The 19080-nt window shown below is 40.3% G+C and overlaps 1 protein-coding gene across 3 annotated transcripts in view; it reads left to right on the plus strand.

Moving 5' to 3' along the window:
- The first annotated feature begins 1532 nt into the window (after nt 1–1532).
- ROCK2 (Rho associated coiled-coil containing protein kinase 2) overlaps nt 1533–19080 on the plus strand; it is a 167500-nt gene continuing 149952 nt past the window's right edge. Inside the window, exon 1 of one of the 3 annotated variants that reach the window (XM_055377492.2) lies at nt 1533–1690. Coding sequence is in view for 1 of the 3 variants with exons in the window: in XM_031007925.3 (XP_030863785.1) it covers nt 2816–2956 (141 nt within the window). In the remaining 2 variants the exon portion in view is untranslated. Of the gene's footprint in view, nt 1691–2325; nt 2957–3001; nt 3290–19080 lie in introns of those variants that run through there. The other 2 variants (XM_031007925.3, XM_055377493.2) reach the window with 2 other exon arrangements.

Below are 19080 nucleotides of genomic sequence, written 5' to 3' on the forward strand. Positions count from 1 at the left end.
TATGAGAATGGCCAAAGGCCTTGAGTGATATAAGAATGTATGTGGAAATATAGTCAGAACAGTAAATTTTAGATTATGTTCCATATATTTCTGGTTCGTTTGAACTTTTACAAGAATGCATTTGTGCATTACTTTTGAAAACAAGAATTTTTGTACTAACCTCCTCCTTACCCCATCCTGCAAAAAGGTTTAACTCATATCAACAGATTCATTTTCTCTTCTTCCAGGTAGACAATGGGATAGGTCTTGGGTAAAAACCTTCTGTACCATGGGTTTTTCTGGTCTATATAAATAAGTATATGTAGAAGATGCCCAGGATATATATCTTGTTGATCACTACTCTTAAAATAAGGTTTTCATGTTCGGTATTTGGACCATGGCTTCCTGTTATTCCACCAAGCTACATACAAATATACAACCAGTCAAAATTAATTTGGAAACTGAGAACCACAGTGTTTTTTTTCTTGAGACAATCTCACTCTGTTGCCCAGGCTGGAGTGCAGCGGTGTGATCACAGCTCACTGCAGCCTTGGCCTCCTGGGCTCAATGGAGGAGGCCTCCAACTCAGCCTCAGGGGGAGCTGGGACTATAGGCACAGGCCACCACGCCCCGCTAGACAGAGTGGTCCTTTTGCCTTGCATATTATTTTGTCATCAGAAAAATAATCCATAATCATAGATTATCTCATTATTTTGCTCCAATGCATAAGTGGGAGTGTCTAGCTCCCTCTGTTCTCCTGGTGGCCTCTGTGGAGGTCTGAATGAGTAGCTCAATACACAGACTTAAAGGACTCTCTGGATGTGAAGTCAGTGTTACTATCTGAAAGGGAAAAGCTGCATTGGATGGATCATCGGGGCCTCTTCCTGCATGAGTCCAGCTAGGGGTGGTTTTAACTAACCTAAAACCAAAGAAGAGGCTCCAACCGATCCAATGGTTTGGATCAAAATGCAACTTTTACAGGGCTGGGGCTTCACCCTATCTTCGGGTTTATCTCTGACATGCCAGGGAGACAGTTCTTAACATTCTTATTACTTAATGGATATCAGATTGTTGCTTTTCGGAGTGGTTTTTCCATTTTTTGAAATTTAATTTGTTCTTAAGCATCTTTACAGAAAAAAAATCCCATTTATTTAAGAAATACTGTATTCTCTGGTTCTTATAGCTGCTCATTTTACATAGTTTTAGTGTGTACAAACGATTTTTTTTGTTTCATTTATTTCTAATATACCTTCTCATGTACTTGCCAAAATTTCATGTTTGACACAGTCTGCATACCTGCCAGGATTCTTGCTGTTAATGTGAAGGCGCCTGTTTGGGTTACTCAGTTGTTGGACAACTGGGCCCATTCCCAGGTTTTGGTCATCACGAACATTGTGAATAGCCCTGCTGTTAACATCTTTCTGCAAGTTCTCCCCCTTCTTCGCCCTTTGATCATTTCCTTGGAAATGTACTTCCTTAAATGGGTTTACTGGGTCAAAGGGGCTCTATGAACGGTTTTATAGCTCTTGGCACATAATTTTCGGATTGCGCCCTGGGCGGATCTAAGCGATGGCACCGGCCGCAGAGAGGGCAGGAATGCGGCGGAACGGCCCCGATAACCACCCCTCTTCCGCCCCCCAAAAGGAGAAGACCCCGCGAAGGCCTGCGGCTGGAAAGCCTTTTTCCGGTGCTCTCCCGTTCTCTTGACGTGGTTAGTGTCTACGCCGGGCAGAAACGCTTTCAGGATCCCAGGCCCTCCTGCCCCAGGACTAGGATTCCACCCGCCTCCGCTCACTCGGAATCCCAGACACCCAGGGCCCCCTCTCAGGCTCGCCTCGAAACCCCCGGCCCTGCGGCGAGCGAGGCGCCGAGCTCGGTCGCTATTATTTGGGCGCGGGTGAGGCGAGGCCCGCATAGCTGCGCGCTGAGTCAGCGGGGGCCGCGGCGGGGGGCGCGGCCGGGCTCCCCCCTAGCGCACGGTGCGCTGGGCCCGGCGTCTGGGGTTCCGCCTCGGGGCCGCGGGGTAGTCCGCGGGGTCCGGCGGGAGGGGCAGGGGGCGCGCGGAAGGACCCTGCCCGGGTGCGTCTCCCCTCCCCCAGCAGGAGCTCGGCCGTGACCGCGCGCCCGGCCATTCGCCTCAGAGAACCTCGCCAGGGGGAGGAGGCGAGGGCGGGCGAGGAAGGGGCGCAGAGGAGAAAGCGGAGCGGGACAGACGCAGGAAGGGAAAGAAAGGGAGGAAGCGCGGTGCGCGGGGCGGGGCGGAGCGCAGCGCGCGCAGGGCCGGCGGGGACGCGCGCCGGCGGCTGCGGGCGGAGGGGCTTGTGGGTAGCGGCGGCGCGCGGCCGGAGACGGGCGGCCGCGCGGGAGTGTGTGCGCCGGGAGCTGGCTGAGGGACTGCAAGGCGGCCGGCGGCGACCATGGCAGCGGGCCGGCGGCGGCCGTAGTGGCCCAGGCCTGGGCTTCAGCCTCCCGGGGCCCCAGAGGGCGTGGCGGTCCGGGCCGCGGCGGTGGCGGCGCCACTTTCCTGCTCCCGCCCGAGGACTCCTGCGGGCACTCGCTGAGGACCAGCGGACCGGCGGCGCGAATCTGACTGAGGGGCGGGGACGCCGTCTGTTCCCCGCCGCTCCCAGCAGGGCCGGGCCGGGCTGGGCTGGGCGGGCCCCTGGGAGCAGCCCCCAGGCGGGGGACCGCCTTGGAGACCCGAAGCCGGAGCTAGAGGCAGGCGGTGGGCCCGGGTGGAGTCCCGGCCGAAGCTGGTGGTTCGGGGGCGGTGCTAGGCCCCGAGGCTGCCGGACCTGAGCGCGAGGAGCCTGAGTGCGGGTCCGGCGGTGGCGGCATGAGCCGGCCCCCGCCGACGGGGAAAATGCCCGGCGCCCCCGAGACCGCGCCGGGGGACGGGGCAGGCGCGAGCCGCCAGAGGAAGCTGGAGGCGCTGATCCGAGACCCTCGCTCCCCCATCAACGTGGAGAGCTTGCTGGTAGGTGGCCGGGGCCTGGGAGCTTGCTCGTTGCAGCTCATACCTCAGATCCCCTCTCCGCCCAGCCCTCCGTGCCCGTCCGCCCGTGGGGAGGGGGAGGTCTTGCCCCACCCCGCCCTGCTTCCGGCAGCCGGGGCCGGAGACCAAACGATTCTGCCACCGAGTTCCAAGAGTAGTGACCCGCCTTTGATTCCTCCCTCTACCTCCTGCTGGAGCCGGTGTCATCCCTGGCTGCTCCTTTCTTGCAGCACTGGGAGGAAAACACCCCTCTTCTCCTTCCGCCTGCCCACTCTGGGGAGGTGGGTGGAGGACTGGCCATCCTTCATACACCAGGTTAGCTGATTTGAAAGTGTCATGCTACGTGGGGACTTGGTGCGAGCGAGGGAGAAAGAAACCTGATGCTGTCCCTGTTGCGAGTACTCACTGGGGTACATGACAAAGAGCTGCCCTCACTGTCTCCTTTTAGTCTGAAATCTTGGAACACACAGCTAAAGTTTTGCTGTTTCCACTTGCGTTTGAGCATTCCATACTTGCTATTTAGTGCATTTTAATTGCTGTAAATTTAATTCCCTGAGATTATTGCGCCAGAGCCAAAAAATCAGTCTGAATTGTGGAGTGGAATAAATCTCTCCTCTTCATTGCGTCTCTTTCCTATAACGACCTTTGAAATCCAGATTAATAGCACCGTAAAGGCTGCTAATTGGCTCTTGGTTAAGAAAGGAGCATGTTTTACAAAATAGAAATGCACCGTAGAATGCTGGCTTATTTCTTATTTTTGTTAGGATAGATGATTGTATTTCGCAATTTGAGTAGTGTGCAGTGTAGATGCATTTATGGGAAAAGGGGGTGTGGACTTTTACCCTGGGGAGGGGAAGAAAAGTGAAAACGATACTCTGTATATTAAATTGACTCTGGAAGACTAGAACTAGGGTGGGAGATCCTTAAATCCGTTAGACATTCTGTGCTGGAATGCAGATGTTTAGTTCTATTCCCTCCTGGGATAAACCTTACTGTATGATGAGAAAAACTGCCTCCTCCCTTTCCAGGGACGGACGGACTGGCTTTTGGTCAGAGGCGGTTGGTTATCCTTTGAGGTTTCAGGCATCGTTTGCAGAGTGACTCAGTCCTGTTTGGTCAAAATGCAGGAACTGACTTTAGCTATATAGTGTCTTTCTGCACAGTGTACAGAAAGTAATGAGTGATGTGCTATATTGTGTCACATGTGTTTGATGTTTTACTGTTTTTCGGGTTAATGTGTTGTTCCTGTGTTTTAATGGGAGCAGTCTTTGAAAGTCTTTAATCGGGAGTAAGATTGCTTGCATGGATGGCATAGCTTTTCCTAGGCTAAAGCGGAGACTCTGGGCTGCACTCCCAGCATTTTCACTTTGGTATTTTGCTAGCAAAACTTTGACCTAAGGCCAGAAAGTTTAGTTAAAAATAGTACAGCAAATCTCAAGTATTCATCAGGTTCATACTAAATCCTAGATGGAAACGTTTTGCAATTCACTTTGATATCGTAGATCTTTAATGATATTAATCATAATTATTAGAGTTATTCTGAGCTTGAATGTAAGTAGCTTATACATGTAATATGATCATGCATTTTGTTTTATTGCTTTCCAAATTATTAAAATGGAGGCTATTTTTAAAAGTGAAACATCTTACATGTTCAGGACACAGTTCATTCATTTAGCAGTTATTACAGCCCAAACACACTTTTATTAAGGTGGCACATTACGCATCTGAGAATTGACATCAGATGCTGATGACTTGACAGACTCTGTTATTGCTGCTTCTAGTTGGTTAAATATGCTTGAGGTGCAGTAAACCTTTCCAAGCCAAAATGCGTCCCTTATTCCTTTGGAGCAAGGTTCCTGGTGTTTCTGTTACAAATTGATAAACTAAATTAAAAAAATTTTTTATAATAAATTAATTTTAAATTACTCGTATTTTATTTGTGAACTATTAGAATGGATTTTTTTATTGTGGTAGCGTATACAGAATTTACCATTTTTAACCATTTTTAAGTGTACAGGTTAGTGGCAGGCATTAAATACATTCACATTGTTGTGCAACCATCACCACTATCCGTCTCTGGAATCTTTTCATTTTTCCAAACTGAAACTGTAAATTAATGTTTAAAAGAATGTTATAAAAATTATATTTCCTGAAATACTGACGGAATAATGGCTGGTATCACTTTAAAGATCTGAAACCTTAGCATTTAGGTTGCATTTCACAATTGGTCATTGTTTTATTGCCTATGACATTTATTTTTTGGTTTTGCCATAGGAAATACATATTTTGTCTTTAACAGAAAATTTAAAGGAATATAATTTAAAGCAAAGACAGCTGCGGCACTACATTCAGGAGCTCAGAAAGTACCATTAAAAATAGTATATTCCTAAGATGACAAAAGAAGATGAAGTACACCAGAAATGATTGTATGATGCTTTCAGTGGGCTAGGCCTAGAAGGTAAAACTCTGTAGGAAACAAAGTTTTATGAGATAACGTGTAAAGTGCTTAGCCTACCTAGTGCTTGGTACATCACAGTGCTCATTAAATTTAGTTCACTTCTCCTGTGCACACTTAGCATGTTATTAGTTAACTGTTTTAAATTTTCTTTTCAAAGGAAAATGGTTTTATTTGCAACTATTTCTTGCTACATAATTTTGAGTGAGTAGCATTATCATTTGAATTTGTCATCAGAAAAGTGCTAGCAATCATTAGGCATAGGTAGAGCTGGATTCCAAGACTAAATCAGTGTAAAGATGACATCTTGTTTCTCTGCAAAGGCTCATGGCTTTATGTGGGTCCTTAAATTAATCTGAGAAGAGTATATCTCTTTTATGGTTGCAGATTGTGAGCCGCTTAGTATTACTTAGAAATAGAGTTTTGCTTCTCTACTGCCTCTTTTTTTTTTGGAGGCGAGTCTTCAGTAATATGCTTTTGTAGTGTTTGAAACCTTTGGGTAAATACCTATGCTTTGTTGTCAAGACCAGCTTCTCATACTGCTTACCTATTATGGTAAAAAGAATTGTGTTTCAGGCTTTGCTGAAGAGATATTTTTCTAAAGGTCTGTGCTTTTGAGTGTTGATTTATTTTACTCTTTCAAAGAGTAAACAGTCACAATAACCTGTAGGACTCACGCTTGGGTAAACTCTTACTTAAGACTTGTGTGGATGGGCAAAGGTGATTAAAACTTTGTTTACAATTTTCAGTGGCATAAAACATAAAATAATTTGATTGATTTCATTATACTTGTAAACTATCTGACAATATTATCTCAGTGCTTAGACTCTTTCAGCATGCTGCTGGTTATTTGCCTAGTTAAAATAAAATTGTATGTGTATTTTTCCCATCATGTAATAAGTAAGAACATTATAAAGATACAATAAAAATGAAATAGAATAAAAATTAAAAATCATTTTATACATTTTTTCTTTATGAAGAGTTTGGCATTTATAGTGTAAATGTGACTAGTTTACTTTAAAACTTTCATGTTGATAGGAGATATTTAAAGAAAATGAGTTAGCTAGGGAGGTTTAAAAAAAAAGGTGATGTATGGAACTTACTGTTGATGTGAAGCAAGTGCAGGTCCGCAATCCCTTATCCACAATTTTGATATATAAAAAACCCTAAAAACCAAGTTTTTGGTAAAATGTATTTGATGATAACATCTGCAGTAATCTGACATTAGAATACTTGTGGTCTAGTCATTCCTCTTGATGTAAATAATAATGCCTTTTGCTGGAGGAATATGAATGTATTTGATTTCAGGGTGCTGCCCAGATTTTCAAGAGCATTTTTGGGAGTACACAGTATATGTACTGTGTACCATTCTAACATCCAAGAAATTCTGAGTTCAGAAACGTTTTGGTCCCAGGGTAAGGCCAATGTAGACTAAGTAAGGAAATACGGACTTACATACACTTCAGTAGCTGTAAATAAATAGTGGATAATTATCTTGAAACCTAACTTTTTTGTTTTTTATTTCCCGAGTCTTGATCAGATAGCCCTCTTTTTCCCATTTTGAATTCTAAAAATATAGTATGCAAATATAAGTTACGAAACGTAAAAACATATTCATGAAATCGCCACACAAGTTAATAAGTGGAACACTAGCCTGTAGAAGTTACCTGTGTGCTGTCGCCGCTGCTGGATTCAGTCTTCCTGCGTCCTCTCTCATCTGCTACCCTGAACATTTTATTGTTCCTTTGCTTCATTTCATAGATTACTACATTTGTGTGTATCTCTAAACAATATTGTTTAGTTTTGTTTTTTTAACTTTATAAAATGTCAGCATTTTTATGTATTCTTTTATGACTTGCTTTATTGACTGAAAATGGTGTTTCTAGGATTCACTAACATTGTGGGTTATTCATATTCTCTGCTGTGATAATCAGTATAGCTCCAATCTACTTAATGGATATTTACAGTTTTCTTTCTTTCTTTTTTTTGTTTTTTTTTCTGTTATGGAAAGTGTTGCTAGGAGCATTTCTGGAGCTCACATGAAGAATTCCTGTAGATTAGGGTATCTATCTGGGAGTGGAATTGCTGGATTTTAAGATATACTATGTTCAGTCAACTTAATATAATGGATAGAGTTGAAAATTTTCCCCAGCATGTTATTATAGAAAATTTCGAAGTATAGTAAGGGTGAAAGAATCGACAGTGAACATCCATATATTTACCACATAATTAATATTTTGCTATATTTGCTGTATTTTCTTTATCTGTCCATTCCTTTATCCATCTATCAATACATCTTTTATTTTTGGTTCACTTAAATTGGAGATATTAGTATACTTCACCTTCAAACACTTCAGTATGTATTTAATTAAGAAGAGTTCAATATTTGTTTAGATTTTTTAAAGATTAAATTTGCATGCAATGAAATGCACAGATCTGAAATGTACCGCTGGTGAGTTTTGACAAATGCACACACCTATTTAATGCAAATTCTTGTAAAAATACAGACCATTATTACCAACTCAGAAATCTCCTTCACACCTTTTCAGCTAATTTCACACACCATTTTCTTCTATTAGAGGCAGTCATTCTTCTGATTTTTTTTTTTTTTTTGCAGTAAAGATTACTTTGACTTCTATACTTCATAAAAATGGAATCATATAGTATATACTTTTCTGTGTCTGGCTTCTTTAATTTAGCATTGTTTCTGAGAGTTATCTGTGTTATTGTGTGTGTCAGCAGTTTATTCCTTTTTCTCATTGCTGAATTGTCTTCTGTTATATGTATAAACTGCAGTTTGCTTGGATATCTCGTGTTCATGCATACCTGGACTAGTTTTCAGTTTTTTGTTTTCAGAATGTACAGTGGTCCCTTGGTGTTCTCCGGGATTGGTTCCAGGATACTTGCCTTATAGTCTGCCTACGTACCAAAATCCGATGACGCACAGTCCTTTTTATAAGATGGCATTAGTATTTGCATGTAATTTGTGCATATCCTCCATATACTTTAAGTCATCTCTAGATTACTTACAATGCCTAATACGATACTGTATTGTTTTAGTTTGTATTTTTTAATTTTTATTTTTTTTCCAAATTATTTTTGATCCACAGTTGGTTGGATTCATGGATACAGAGTGCTGAGTGTATTATATATTTTGGCTTGATTTTTTTAAAATATGGAGACAAGATCTTGCTCTCTTGCTCAGGCTGGGATGCAGTGGTGTAGTCATAGCGCACTATAACCTTCAACTCCTGGTCTCAATGATCCTTCCAACTTAGCCCCTCTAGTAGGGACTACAGGCGTGTGCCACTGTAATTGGCTAATTTTTATTTTATTTTATTTTTGCAGAAATGGGGTCTTGCTGTGTTGTCCAGGCTGGTCTCAAACTCCTGGCCTCAAGTGATCCTCCAACCTCAGCCCCTGAAAACGTTGGATTAGAGGCCTGAGCCACTGCACCCAGCCTACTTTGGCTCTTAATACAGTTGTTATGAAAGTTTTCATTTCTTTTGGGTAAATTAAATACCTTGTAGTGGAATTGCTAACTCATAGGGCAGATATGTGTTTACTTTTTAAGAAACTGATGGCCAGGCATGGTGGCTCATGCCTGTAATCTCAGCACTTTGGGAGGCTGAGGTGGGTGGATCATTTGAGGTCAGGAGTTCGAGACCAGCCTGACCAACATGGTGAAACCCCATCTCTACTAAAAATTAAAAGAAAAAAAAAATCAGCCAGGCGTGGTGGCACGCACCTGTAATCCCAGCTGCTTGGGAGGCTGAGGCAAGAGAATCACCTGAACCCAGGAGGTGGGAGGTTGCAGTGAGCTGAGACCGGGTCATTGCACTCCAGCTTGGGCAACAAGAGTGAGACTCTGTCTCAAAAAAAAAAAAAAGAAACTGCCAGATTTTTTTTATGAAGTAGTTATACCATTTTATACTCCCACCAACAATATATGAGAGTTCCAGTTGCTCCACATCTTCCCCGACACTGCTCTTTAAAATGTGATTTCGATTTGCATGATTTGCATTTCCCTCATGACGAATGATGTACTTTTTCTTGCACTTACGGGCCATTTATATATTTTCCTTTGTGAAGCATCTGTTCAAAGCAACATACCTCCATTTTTGCCCATTAAAAAACATTGGGTCATTTATTTGTATTTACTATTGAATCATACAAGTTCTTTTGTATATAAAGAGAACACTCTTTGTCAAATAAATGTTTTGTGAATGTTTTTTCCTAGCTTATGGTGTATCTCTCTCTGTGTCTCTTTTTTTTTTTTTTTTCTGAGGTAGAGTCTTGCTGAGTTGCCCAGGCTGGAGTGCAGTGGCACAATCTCGGTTCACTGTAACCTCCACCTCATGGGTTTAAGTGATTCTCCCTCCTCAGCCTCCTGATTAGTTAGGATTACAGTCATGCACCACCACACCCGGCTAATTATTGTATTTTTATAGTAGAGACAGGGTTTCACCATGTTGGCCAGGCTGGTCTCCAACTCCTGACCTCAAGTGATCCACCCGCCTTGGCCTCCCAAAGTGCTGGGATTACAGGCACAAGCTGCCATGCCTGGCCCCATATCTCTTTTTTTAATAAAAATTTTTAATGGTTATTGCTTTTCTGCCCAAGTAATTGTTGCCATCCTCATGTCGTGAAGATATTCTCCTTTGCTTTTTTCCAAAAGCTTTATGGTTGACTTTTACATTTAGGTCTAGGATACATTTTAAGCTAAATTTAATGTGTGGTGTGAGTTAGGGGTTGAAGTTAATTTTTTTTCTCCACATAATTATCCAGTTATCCAGACTATCCTGCACCATATAAAAAAAATTTAAGTTTTCTCATTGGATTGCTTTGGCACCTTTGTTAAAAGTCAGTTTACTGACAGTTGGACTTTTAAATTTGCTTTTCTACCACCTTAGTAGCTACACCGGATCATCAGTCCTGGTTCTATTGTTTAACCCATGCTCAATTCAAAAGTCGTTTCTTGGCTGGGCACAGTGGTTCATGCCTGTAATACCAGTGCTTTGGGAGGCTGAGTTGGGAGGATTGCTTGAGGCTAGAAGTTTGAGACCAGCCTGGGCAACATGGTGAGATTTGTCGCCTCTACAGAAATAAAAAAATTAGCCAGGCATGGTGGCACAAACTTGTGATCCTAGCTGCCCAGGAGGCTGAGGCAGGAGGATGGCTTGAGTCCAGGAGTTTGAGACTGAGTGAGCTGTGATGGTGCTGCTGCACTTCAGCCTGGGTGGTAGAATGAGACCCTGTCTCTGGAAAAAAAGTCATTTCTTTTTAGTTTTATCTGTACCTGAGGGAAATGACAACCAACTATGGCTGAGAGGGAAACATAGATTTTATTTTTTGAAGTGAAGAAAGATTTGTCATTTTTTAAATTATAAAAATAATATGCGTCGTTGTAGAAAATTTAGGGAGCATAGAAGGGTGTAAATGCTAATAGCAGTTATCTACAATCTCCTTCCTTAGAAATAATCACTGTTTAAATTAGCATTTTGGTTTATATATCTTAACTTATATGTATTTAAAAATTACAGTATTCATGTGCTTCATCTTTTTAAATATTTAATGAATAGTATGAGTTTTATATAGTCACAATTATCAATCGTTTCACTGTAAAGTGATTTCTGGCTTAGTGGTCATGTTTAGGAAATTCTCTGTTACCAGGGTTATATCATCATATACCTGACTTTTTGTTCTCACATGGCTTTATTTTTATTGATATTTTCATTTCATTTGGAATTCTGATGGAAAGTATGAAGTAGGAGTTCAAAGATTATATCAGGAGATTGAGATTTGTCTAGGTATTAAATTTCCCAAAATATTAATTGGGAGTTTCTGTTTACATCTCTTTATTATACTTTCTATTTGGAGAGTGGTGGTTGGGGTGAGAAAAAAGGTTTAATGATTAAGGTCTAACGATTATAGGTTAGGTCTCTATTTGGGCCTCTTGAATTTCTTCATGAAAATACTATACAACTATACTTAAAACTCTAATTTGTTAGTGATAAGGATTACTGGTGGAGAGAATGTGGATGACTCAGTGCAACTTACAGCTTTTAAAAATAATAAAAGAACATTTTCCCTTGGTGGCTAGCATATGGAGCTTACTGTTTAATAAATTGATGTGAAATCATGGTGCATTTGGGGCTCAACTAAAACTATACTCACTTTATCCTTAATTGGAGTCATTTTTCTTTCCTCTCATCTGTACTCCTGCCCCCCTTTAAAGTATTATTAAATTATATAGATATTCTTGTAAATTCTGCAGTTAGGTTTTCTAAATGACCCTCACATATCTTTTCAAAAAGCATTTGGGTCACAATACTTAGCATTTCTCTCATTCCCTGCCTTCCCCTTCCATGTGTGTGTCTGTGTGTGTGTGTGTGTGTGTGTATCAGTCAAAGGGAACTATTTGGATTCATTTTTAGTTCATTGTCAATAATATTTTGGGGAATGTTTCTAAGTCCAGGAGTGATTTTATGGTTTGGTACTTCATTTTGGTAAGGTATGGGCTGTTTGTTCAGATAGCTAAAGTGCTTTATAATTTTTTTTGTCATAGGTGATTGACCACTTATATTCAATGTCTGAATTCCTTTATTCTCTAAAAGAGTTTCACCTCAGATTTCTTTAGTTATAAAGCAAGTGATAGACATTTTATTTTGAAGGGATTATAGACTTGGAACAATTTCTAATGTTTAATTATTGAGGTTTCTATGCCATGGAAATGAATTAGCGAAGTGTTCTCTAGCAGTACTTTATTTAGATAGAAACGGGCCAGAGCAGGGCTGGTATTGTCTTAATTACCTGCATGATTGTGTTGACAAATGCTTAATATTGCTAAGCATTGCCTTCATATATGCTTCTTGGCTTTTGAGTTTATTTTTATTTAATGCACAGAATATGAGCTCTTTTAGTACATGAGTCTTTTATGTTTTCCTATTCTGTAAATATTTGTTGAATGAACTAACAATTTTTTTTTTTTTTTTTTGAGACAGAGTCTCTCTCTGTCGCCCAGCCTGGAGTGCAGTGGCACAATCTCGGCTCACCGCAATCTCTGCCTCCCGGGTTCAAGGGATTCCCCTGCCTCTGCCTTCCAAGTAGCTGGGACTACAGGTGTGCACCACCACGCCTGGCTGATTTTTTGTGTTTTAGTAGAGATGAGGTTTCACCATGTTGGCCAGGATGGTCTCAAACTCATGACCTTGTGATCCGCCGACCTTGGCCTCCCAAAGTGCTGGGATTACAGGCTCAAGTCACTGCACCCGGCCTCTTTTTTTAAATAACAGGAGTGATAACCTGTAGAAATATCTCTACTTGAAGAGTCATTAATTAAAATACTTCCCAGATAAACATTTTGATACGTGTTCCTGTCACTAAGTTCTTAATCTATCCATAGGAAAGAAGATAAGTAAACATCTATATATGCAGGGAGGATGGGTTTAGAAGTAGAATTAATTTGGAGATCATGTAGGAAAAGCAAATTGTGATTTGGATATTTTCCGGATTGTGCTGAAACAGTTTGTCTTGGAAAGAATTAAGTGAATTTTATTCAGTGTTTTAGGTGAAGTAAAGATACCTCATGGGGGCTGAACAGCTTTTTATTATTTATATGTGTCATTTTTTCCCCCTTCTCCTTAACTTTTTTCTGGTTAAACACATTTACTTCTTTTTATGTACCTAGTTATGCCTGTGTTGGAATTGCACTTTATGAGCAGGGCAGATGAAATGCTGGTGGTGTGTTCACAAGGTGAAATCCTTTAAAATAGTGTATTGGCTGTTATTAATAGTAAGGCAATATTTTTCAATAATACTAAAAATTAAGTTAAAGGGCATGAGATTTTTTTGACAGGAATCAAGTGTGTCATTGCAAGTCACGATGACTTGAGAATTTGTCAGGTATTAAGCATTCTGGTTTCTCATGTGTTGATTTGACTTTAAACTGTTTCATGTTTGTAGTATTTCTTTTTTTTTCCTAATACATGCAGGTGCTTTTTTTGTGTGTTCTCTGGACCATATTTAAAACAGTTACAGAAAGAATGGAATTTAGAGCTGTGATAGTTTTTCTTCTACATCTACTAGTGGTATTCATTTAGCAGAGAAAGAAGAGTGATACATAGTATCTTACTTGTAATAAGCCTTTCATATTGGTTGAACAAATAAATACAGCCTGCAGTTGTAGTGCAATTGGCAAAATGTGTTTCAGTCCCTTATTTGCTCTTAGAATCAGCTCTGAAATAAAAGTCTGGTGGTTGAGAATGAGCAGGTATTGAATATATAGAGTCAGGCATCATTGTTTACTAGCATTGCTAGTTCTTTTTATTTTCAACTGTTTTATTGAGGTATAATTTATACACCATTAATGTCTTCCATTGTAAGTGTACAATATAATGATTTTTAGTAAATTTACAAAGTTGTGTAACCATCATCACAATTCATTTTCATCACCCCCCCTAAATTCCCTTGATCTTATTTGCAGTCAGTCCTGAATCCCAACCCCAGCCAACCACTGATCTGCTTTCTGTCTCTATAAGTTTGTCTGTTCTGTAAATTCCATATAAGTGGAATCATAAAATATGCAGTGATTTCTACCTGGCTTCTTTTGCCTAACATAATGTTTTTGACATTCATCTGTGTTGCAGCATGAATACTATGTTCTTTTTAATTGATGAATAATATTCCATGGTTATGGATATACCACATTTTGTTTATGAATTCACCATATGTGAGGGCATATGTTTTCATTTCTCTTGGACAGATTCCAAGGAGTGGGACTGCAGGGTCATATGGTAAATTTATGCTTAACTTTTGAGAAACTGCAGACTTTTCTGAAGTAGCCCTACCATTTTACATTCTCACTAGAAATGTATAAGGGTTCCGGTTTCTCCATATTATCACAAAACACTTGGTAGTGTATGTCATTGTAATTATAGCCATTGTAGTGCATTTTACCAATGACAAATGATGTTGGCCACTGTTTTATGTGCGTGTTTTGCTTGTTCTTTTGATTTTTGCTAATGCATCATGAGTGTGGCCTAATTTGAATCATTATATTTAAGTTGTTTTTGTTTTTATGCTAGGAAATAATATGGTAATCAACTGGTGAAGGAGTTTTATTTTGTATACCACAGGCCAATTCCAGTGTTTGGAATTCCAAAAATAGAATACAAATACAGATCAGTGCCCTCTGAATGTGGAATTATCCTACTGATAAGTGTTTATACCTGAAAGGCCTAGTTAATACTAAGCATTTTTTTTTAAACCTTGTTATGATACTTTTTGTTTCCAAGGAATGAATGAGTCTTGCTGATCTGTGTAGGCTCTTTTTTATTTTTTTAATTAAAAAAAGGTTTTTTTTTTAAGAGATGGGGTCTCACTCTGTTGTCCATGCTGGAGCACAGTGTGATCATAGGTCACTGCAGCCTAGGACTCCTGGACTCAAGCAGTCCTCCTACCTCAGCCTCCCAAGTAGCTGAGACTACAGGTACATGCCACCGCACCTGGCTAATGGGAAGGCCCTGATAATGGCAGTGGAGTCTACTAGTTGGGTTATTTCTGTTTCTGTTGTTGTTGTTGTTGAGACAGTCTCACACTGTCGCCTGGGCTGGAGTGCAGCAGTGTGATCTCAGCTCACTGCAACTTCTGCCTCCCAGGTTCACGTGAGTCTCCTGCCTCAGCCTCCCGAGTAGCTGGAATTACAGGTGCCTGCCACCAGGCCTGGCTAATTTTTTGTATTTTTAGCAGAGACAGGGTTTCACTCTGTTGGCCAGGCTGGTCTCAAACGCCTGACCTCGTGATCCACACGCCTTGGCCTCCCAAAGTGCTGGGATTACAGGCATGAGCCACTGCGCCTGGCTAATTGGGTTATTTCTGAGCTACAGATGTTAAGGGCTTCTGACGTGCACATGACTTTTTTTTTTGTTCCATTCTGCTCTGTGTTCATCTTCCATCTTTTGATTGTTTTGAACACGTTAGGTGTAAGCTTATAAACTTATTTATTTCCCTTTTGTTGACCCAAATTTTATCTTTATACTTCTCTGTTAAAACAGTTACTAGTATTACTTCAATAACTTGGTTCATATAGAGGATAGGTAGCTGTTGGTGTTTTAAGTACTATTGCACTTGGCTTTTGGCTTGTTTTTGAGTATTCATTTTAATTTGCCTTACAGATACAAAGGTTGCCTGTTCTTGTTCACAGGTGGCACAGGTGCCATGTTCTTGTTCACAGGTGTATCAGTGTGTGATTCTACTCTTTTGCTTTGTATTTAGGTGTGACTCCTCTAGAAGTCATACTCAGAATATGCTTATTGAAATTGAAGTTTTCTTTTTAATGTTAGGTTAGATAAACTATTTTGAGTTTTTATTAAAGATAACTACATGTGGGACCTTTTTCTTTTTTCTTGAGCAGCAAAGGAAACTTAGAAAATATTATTTCTTCTTCTTCTCCTCCTCCTCCCCCCTCCTCCCCCCTTCTCCCCCCTTCTCCACCCTCCTCCCCCCTCCTCCTCCCTCCTCCTCCCTCCTCCTTTCTGCTCCTCCCTCCCTCCTCCTCCTCCTTCCTTCTCCCCCTCCTCCTCCCTCCTCCCCCTCCTCCTTCCTCCTCCTCCCTCCTCCTCCCCTCCTACTCCCTCCTTTCCTCCTCCTCCCCCCTCCTACTTCCTCCTCCTCCCCCCTCCTACTGTGTCCTCCCCCCTCCTACTCCATCCTCCCTCCTCCTCCTCCCTCCTCCCCCTACTCCCCCTCCTCCTCCCTTCTCCCCCCTCCTCCCTCCTCTCCTCCTCCCTCCTCCTCCATCCTCCTCCTCTCTCTTCCTCCTCCCTCCTCCTCATTCCTTTTCCTCCCTCCTCCTCCCTCTTCCTCCCCCTCCTCCTCCCCTTCCTCCTCTCTCCTCCCTCCTCCTCTTCCCTCCTCCCTCCTCTTCCCTCCTCCCTCCTCCTCCTCCCTCCTCTTCCTCCTCCCTCCCCCTTCTCCTTTTTTTGAGACTTTTTTGAGACGCAGTCTCTGTCACCCAGGCTAGAGTACAGTGGTGAGATATCGGCTCACTGCAGCCTCTGCCTCTTGGGTTCTTAAAAGTTTTTCGTTTTAAAACCAAAAGGAAAAGAAAGTGTATTAGCACAGTTGTCATGAGCTTCAATGCCTACAAGATCTAGTGAAAAATGTGTTTTTGTATGTTGAAATCCCTGTAAAAGTATTTCATATATTAAATATGAAAATATTAGTATGATTTTGAAAAATGTATCACCTTTTTTAGATAACTTTGTTGTTTTAGAGTTATAGTTTGTGGGATTTTTATCTCATGGCTAACAAAACTACATACCCTGTGGCCAAGGCACAATTCAATAATGTGGGGCTCTAGAGTGACATATAATAAAAGTATCTTTAAAGCCCTAAAGATTTATGACATTTTATCTTTTGAAATATTGTTTTCAAATAATTGCTGAATAGAAAGATAATTAGAAATGTGAAATCTGAAACTAGGTGATGCTTCTTTCACTGACTGAATATATTTCTGCAGTTATCTTTACAAGTGTGTTATGGATGATTTAGAAACATTTTTATTGGAAGTATTTTTCCAGTTAGAAACATTTTACAATCTGGTGATGAGAATTCCTAATTCCATAATACCTCAGTGTTGTACAAGATGCTCCAGCATTTCTAAATATTTGGAAAAAATGCAATTAATTTGAGACGAATCATGAGTCAGTTATGACATGTTCATGCTAAAAATATTCTCAGGCATTATTTCTTGCTGTAGCTTAAACGGAATATGCAACTCATGGTTGCAACATTTAAAATTAGAATATGGATAATGTTTATGTTGTTATATTCAGGTTAAAGAAGAATTTAATCACAAAAGCAAGAGAACATTTAAAGAATTTAATCACAAAAACGAGAAAACGCACCTAAAGGATTTTGCTGATAGTTTTGTAAAACAATTTCTGCTGCAAGCAATTTTTTTTTTTTTGTAAAAATGGGGAGGCTGTAAAGTTATAAATTTTGAATGCTGGAAAACAGATTGTTTTCCATATTTAAGACATTTCCATAATAGGAGAACAGCAGATGATACAAATAAAACTAAATTTAGAACTAATAAAAGGAAACTCTAGTACAAAATTGGCTTGTAAAATTTTCTTCTGAGGGAAGTCATAAAATATAACAGTGAATAAATTTTTAAGAAGTTACGGTTTGTTTTTTTTTTTTTGGAGATGAGATTGTTATAAGCTTTTAGTATAGGGAAGTTTTGTCTTTCTGGATGATATAATGTAAATATTTGGTGTAGTGTTTTAATGTGCTTTCCCCTTCTTTTAAACAGAATTACTCAGTTTGACTCTAGTTACAACAGATCTGTGAAATAAAAGTTTAAAAATCTGAACAATGCCTTATTTCAAATGATTTTCTATTAATAAAATTCCACCAAAGTACATAAAGAGGATCCCTGTTTGATCTCATTAACATATGAAGGTTAAAATGAATTTTTTTCTTAAGAGTTTCCCCACCAAGGTAGTGAAGATGGGCAAAAAATGAAGGAAAATGACTTGAATTTTTAATTTCAAGTGTATTTTTTTGTTTCTTTTTTTTTTGCATTTTTAAAAAAATTATTATTATACTTTAAGTTTTAGGGTACATGTGCACAATGTGCAGGTTAGTTACATATGTATACATGTGCCATGCTGGTGTGCTGCACCCATTAACTCGTCATTTAGCATTAGGTATATCTCCTAATGCTATCCATCCCCCCTCCCCCCACCCCACAACAGTCCCCAGAGTGTGATGTTCCCCTTCCTGTGTCCATGTGTTCTCATTGTTCAATTCCCATCTATGAGTGAGAACATGTGGTGTTTGGTTTTTTGTCCTTGCGATAGTTTACTAAGAATGATGATTTCCAATTTCATCCATGTCTGTACAAAGGACATGAGCTCATCATTTTTTATGGCTGCATAGTATTCCATGGTGTATATGTGCCACATTTTCTTAATCCAGTCTATCATTGTTGGACATTTGGGTTGGTTCCAAGTCTTTGCTATTGTGAATAGTTTCAAGTGTATTTTAAAAAGAGAGAGTAGTATAGTGGAAAGAACATTGGATTTGGAGTCAGAAAAGCTAAGACTGGTGTTAATTAATGAGATGTTCTAGTGATTATCTTCTTGATTGTGAGTAATTTATAGGACTATTTGCCTTCAAGGAGTTGTGAAGAATACAGTGAGAAGCTAACTATATGTGCTAGTGTTCTGTAAACTGTACAGAAGTTTAGCTTTTTTACAGACAGTTGAAAAACTGTGTGTATAACAGCCTATGTTGTTTGTGTCTATCAATGTGTTCCAAAAGAGATATGCATACAAAATCAACCGTCTGATATTAGCCTGTTCCCCCCCGCAAATGTAGCATATTATTTGGCACATATTAGCTTCACTAAGTGTTAAATAAATGAATGAAAATTGTTGGCATTTTTGTGTTCTTAATTCACTGAGTGTAATTAGTCGCATTGGGGTTTTGGATGGATCTTTACAATCTAAGAGAATAGTAAGACAAAGTCTTGGTGGGGTTTATGGCTCATAGATGATGGACTTTGGGGATAGAAGTTTCTTATCAGAGATGTGGAAGGGAAGAGAGTGAGCAGGACCAGGGATAGAGGCAGTCTTCTTTT

The sequence above is a fragment of the Gorilla gorilla genome, chromosome 12, assembly GCF_029281585.2.
Source record: "Gorilla gorilla gorilla isolate KB3781 chromosome 12, NHGRI_mGorGor1-v2.1_pri, whole genome shotgun sequence".
NCBI lineage: Eukaryota > Metazoa > Chordata > Mammalia > Primates > Hominidae > Gorilla > Gorilla gorilla.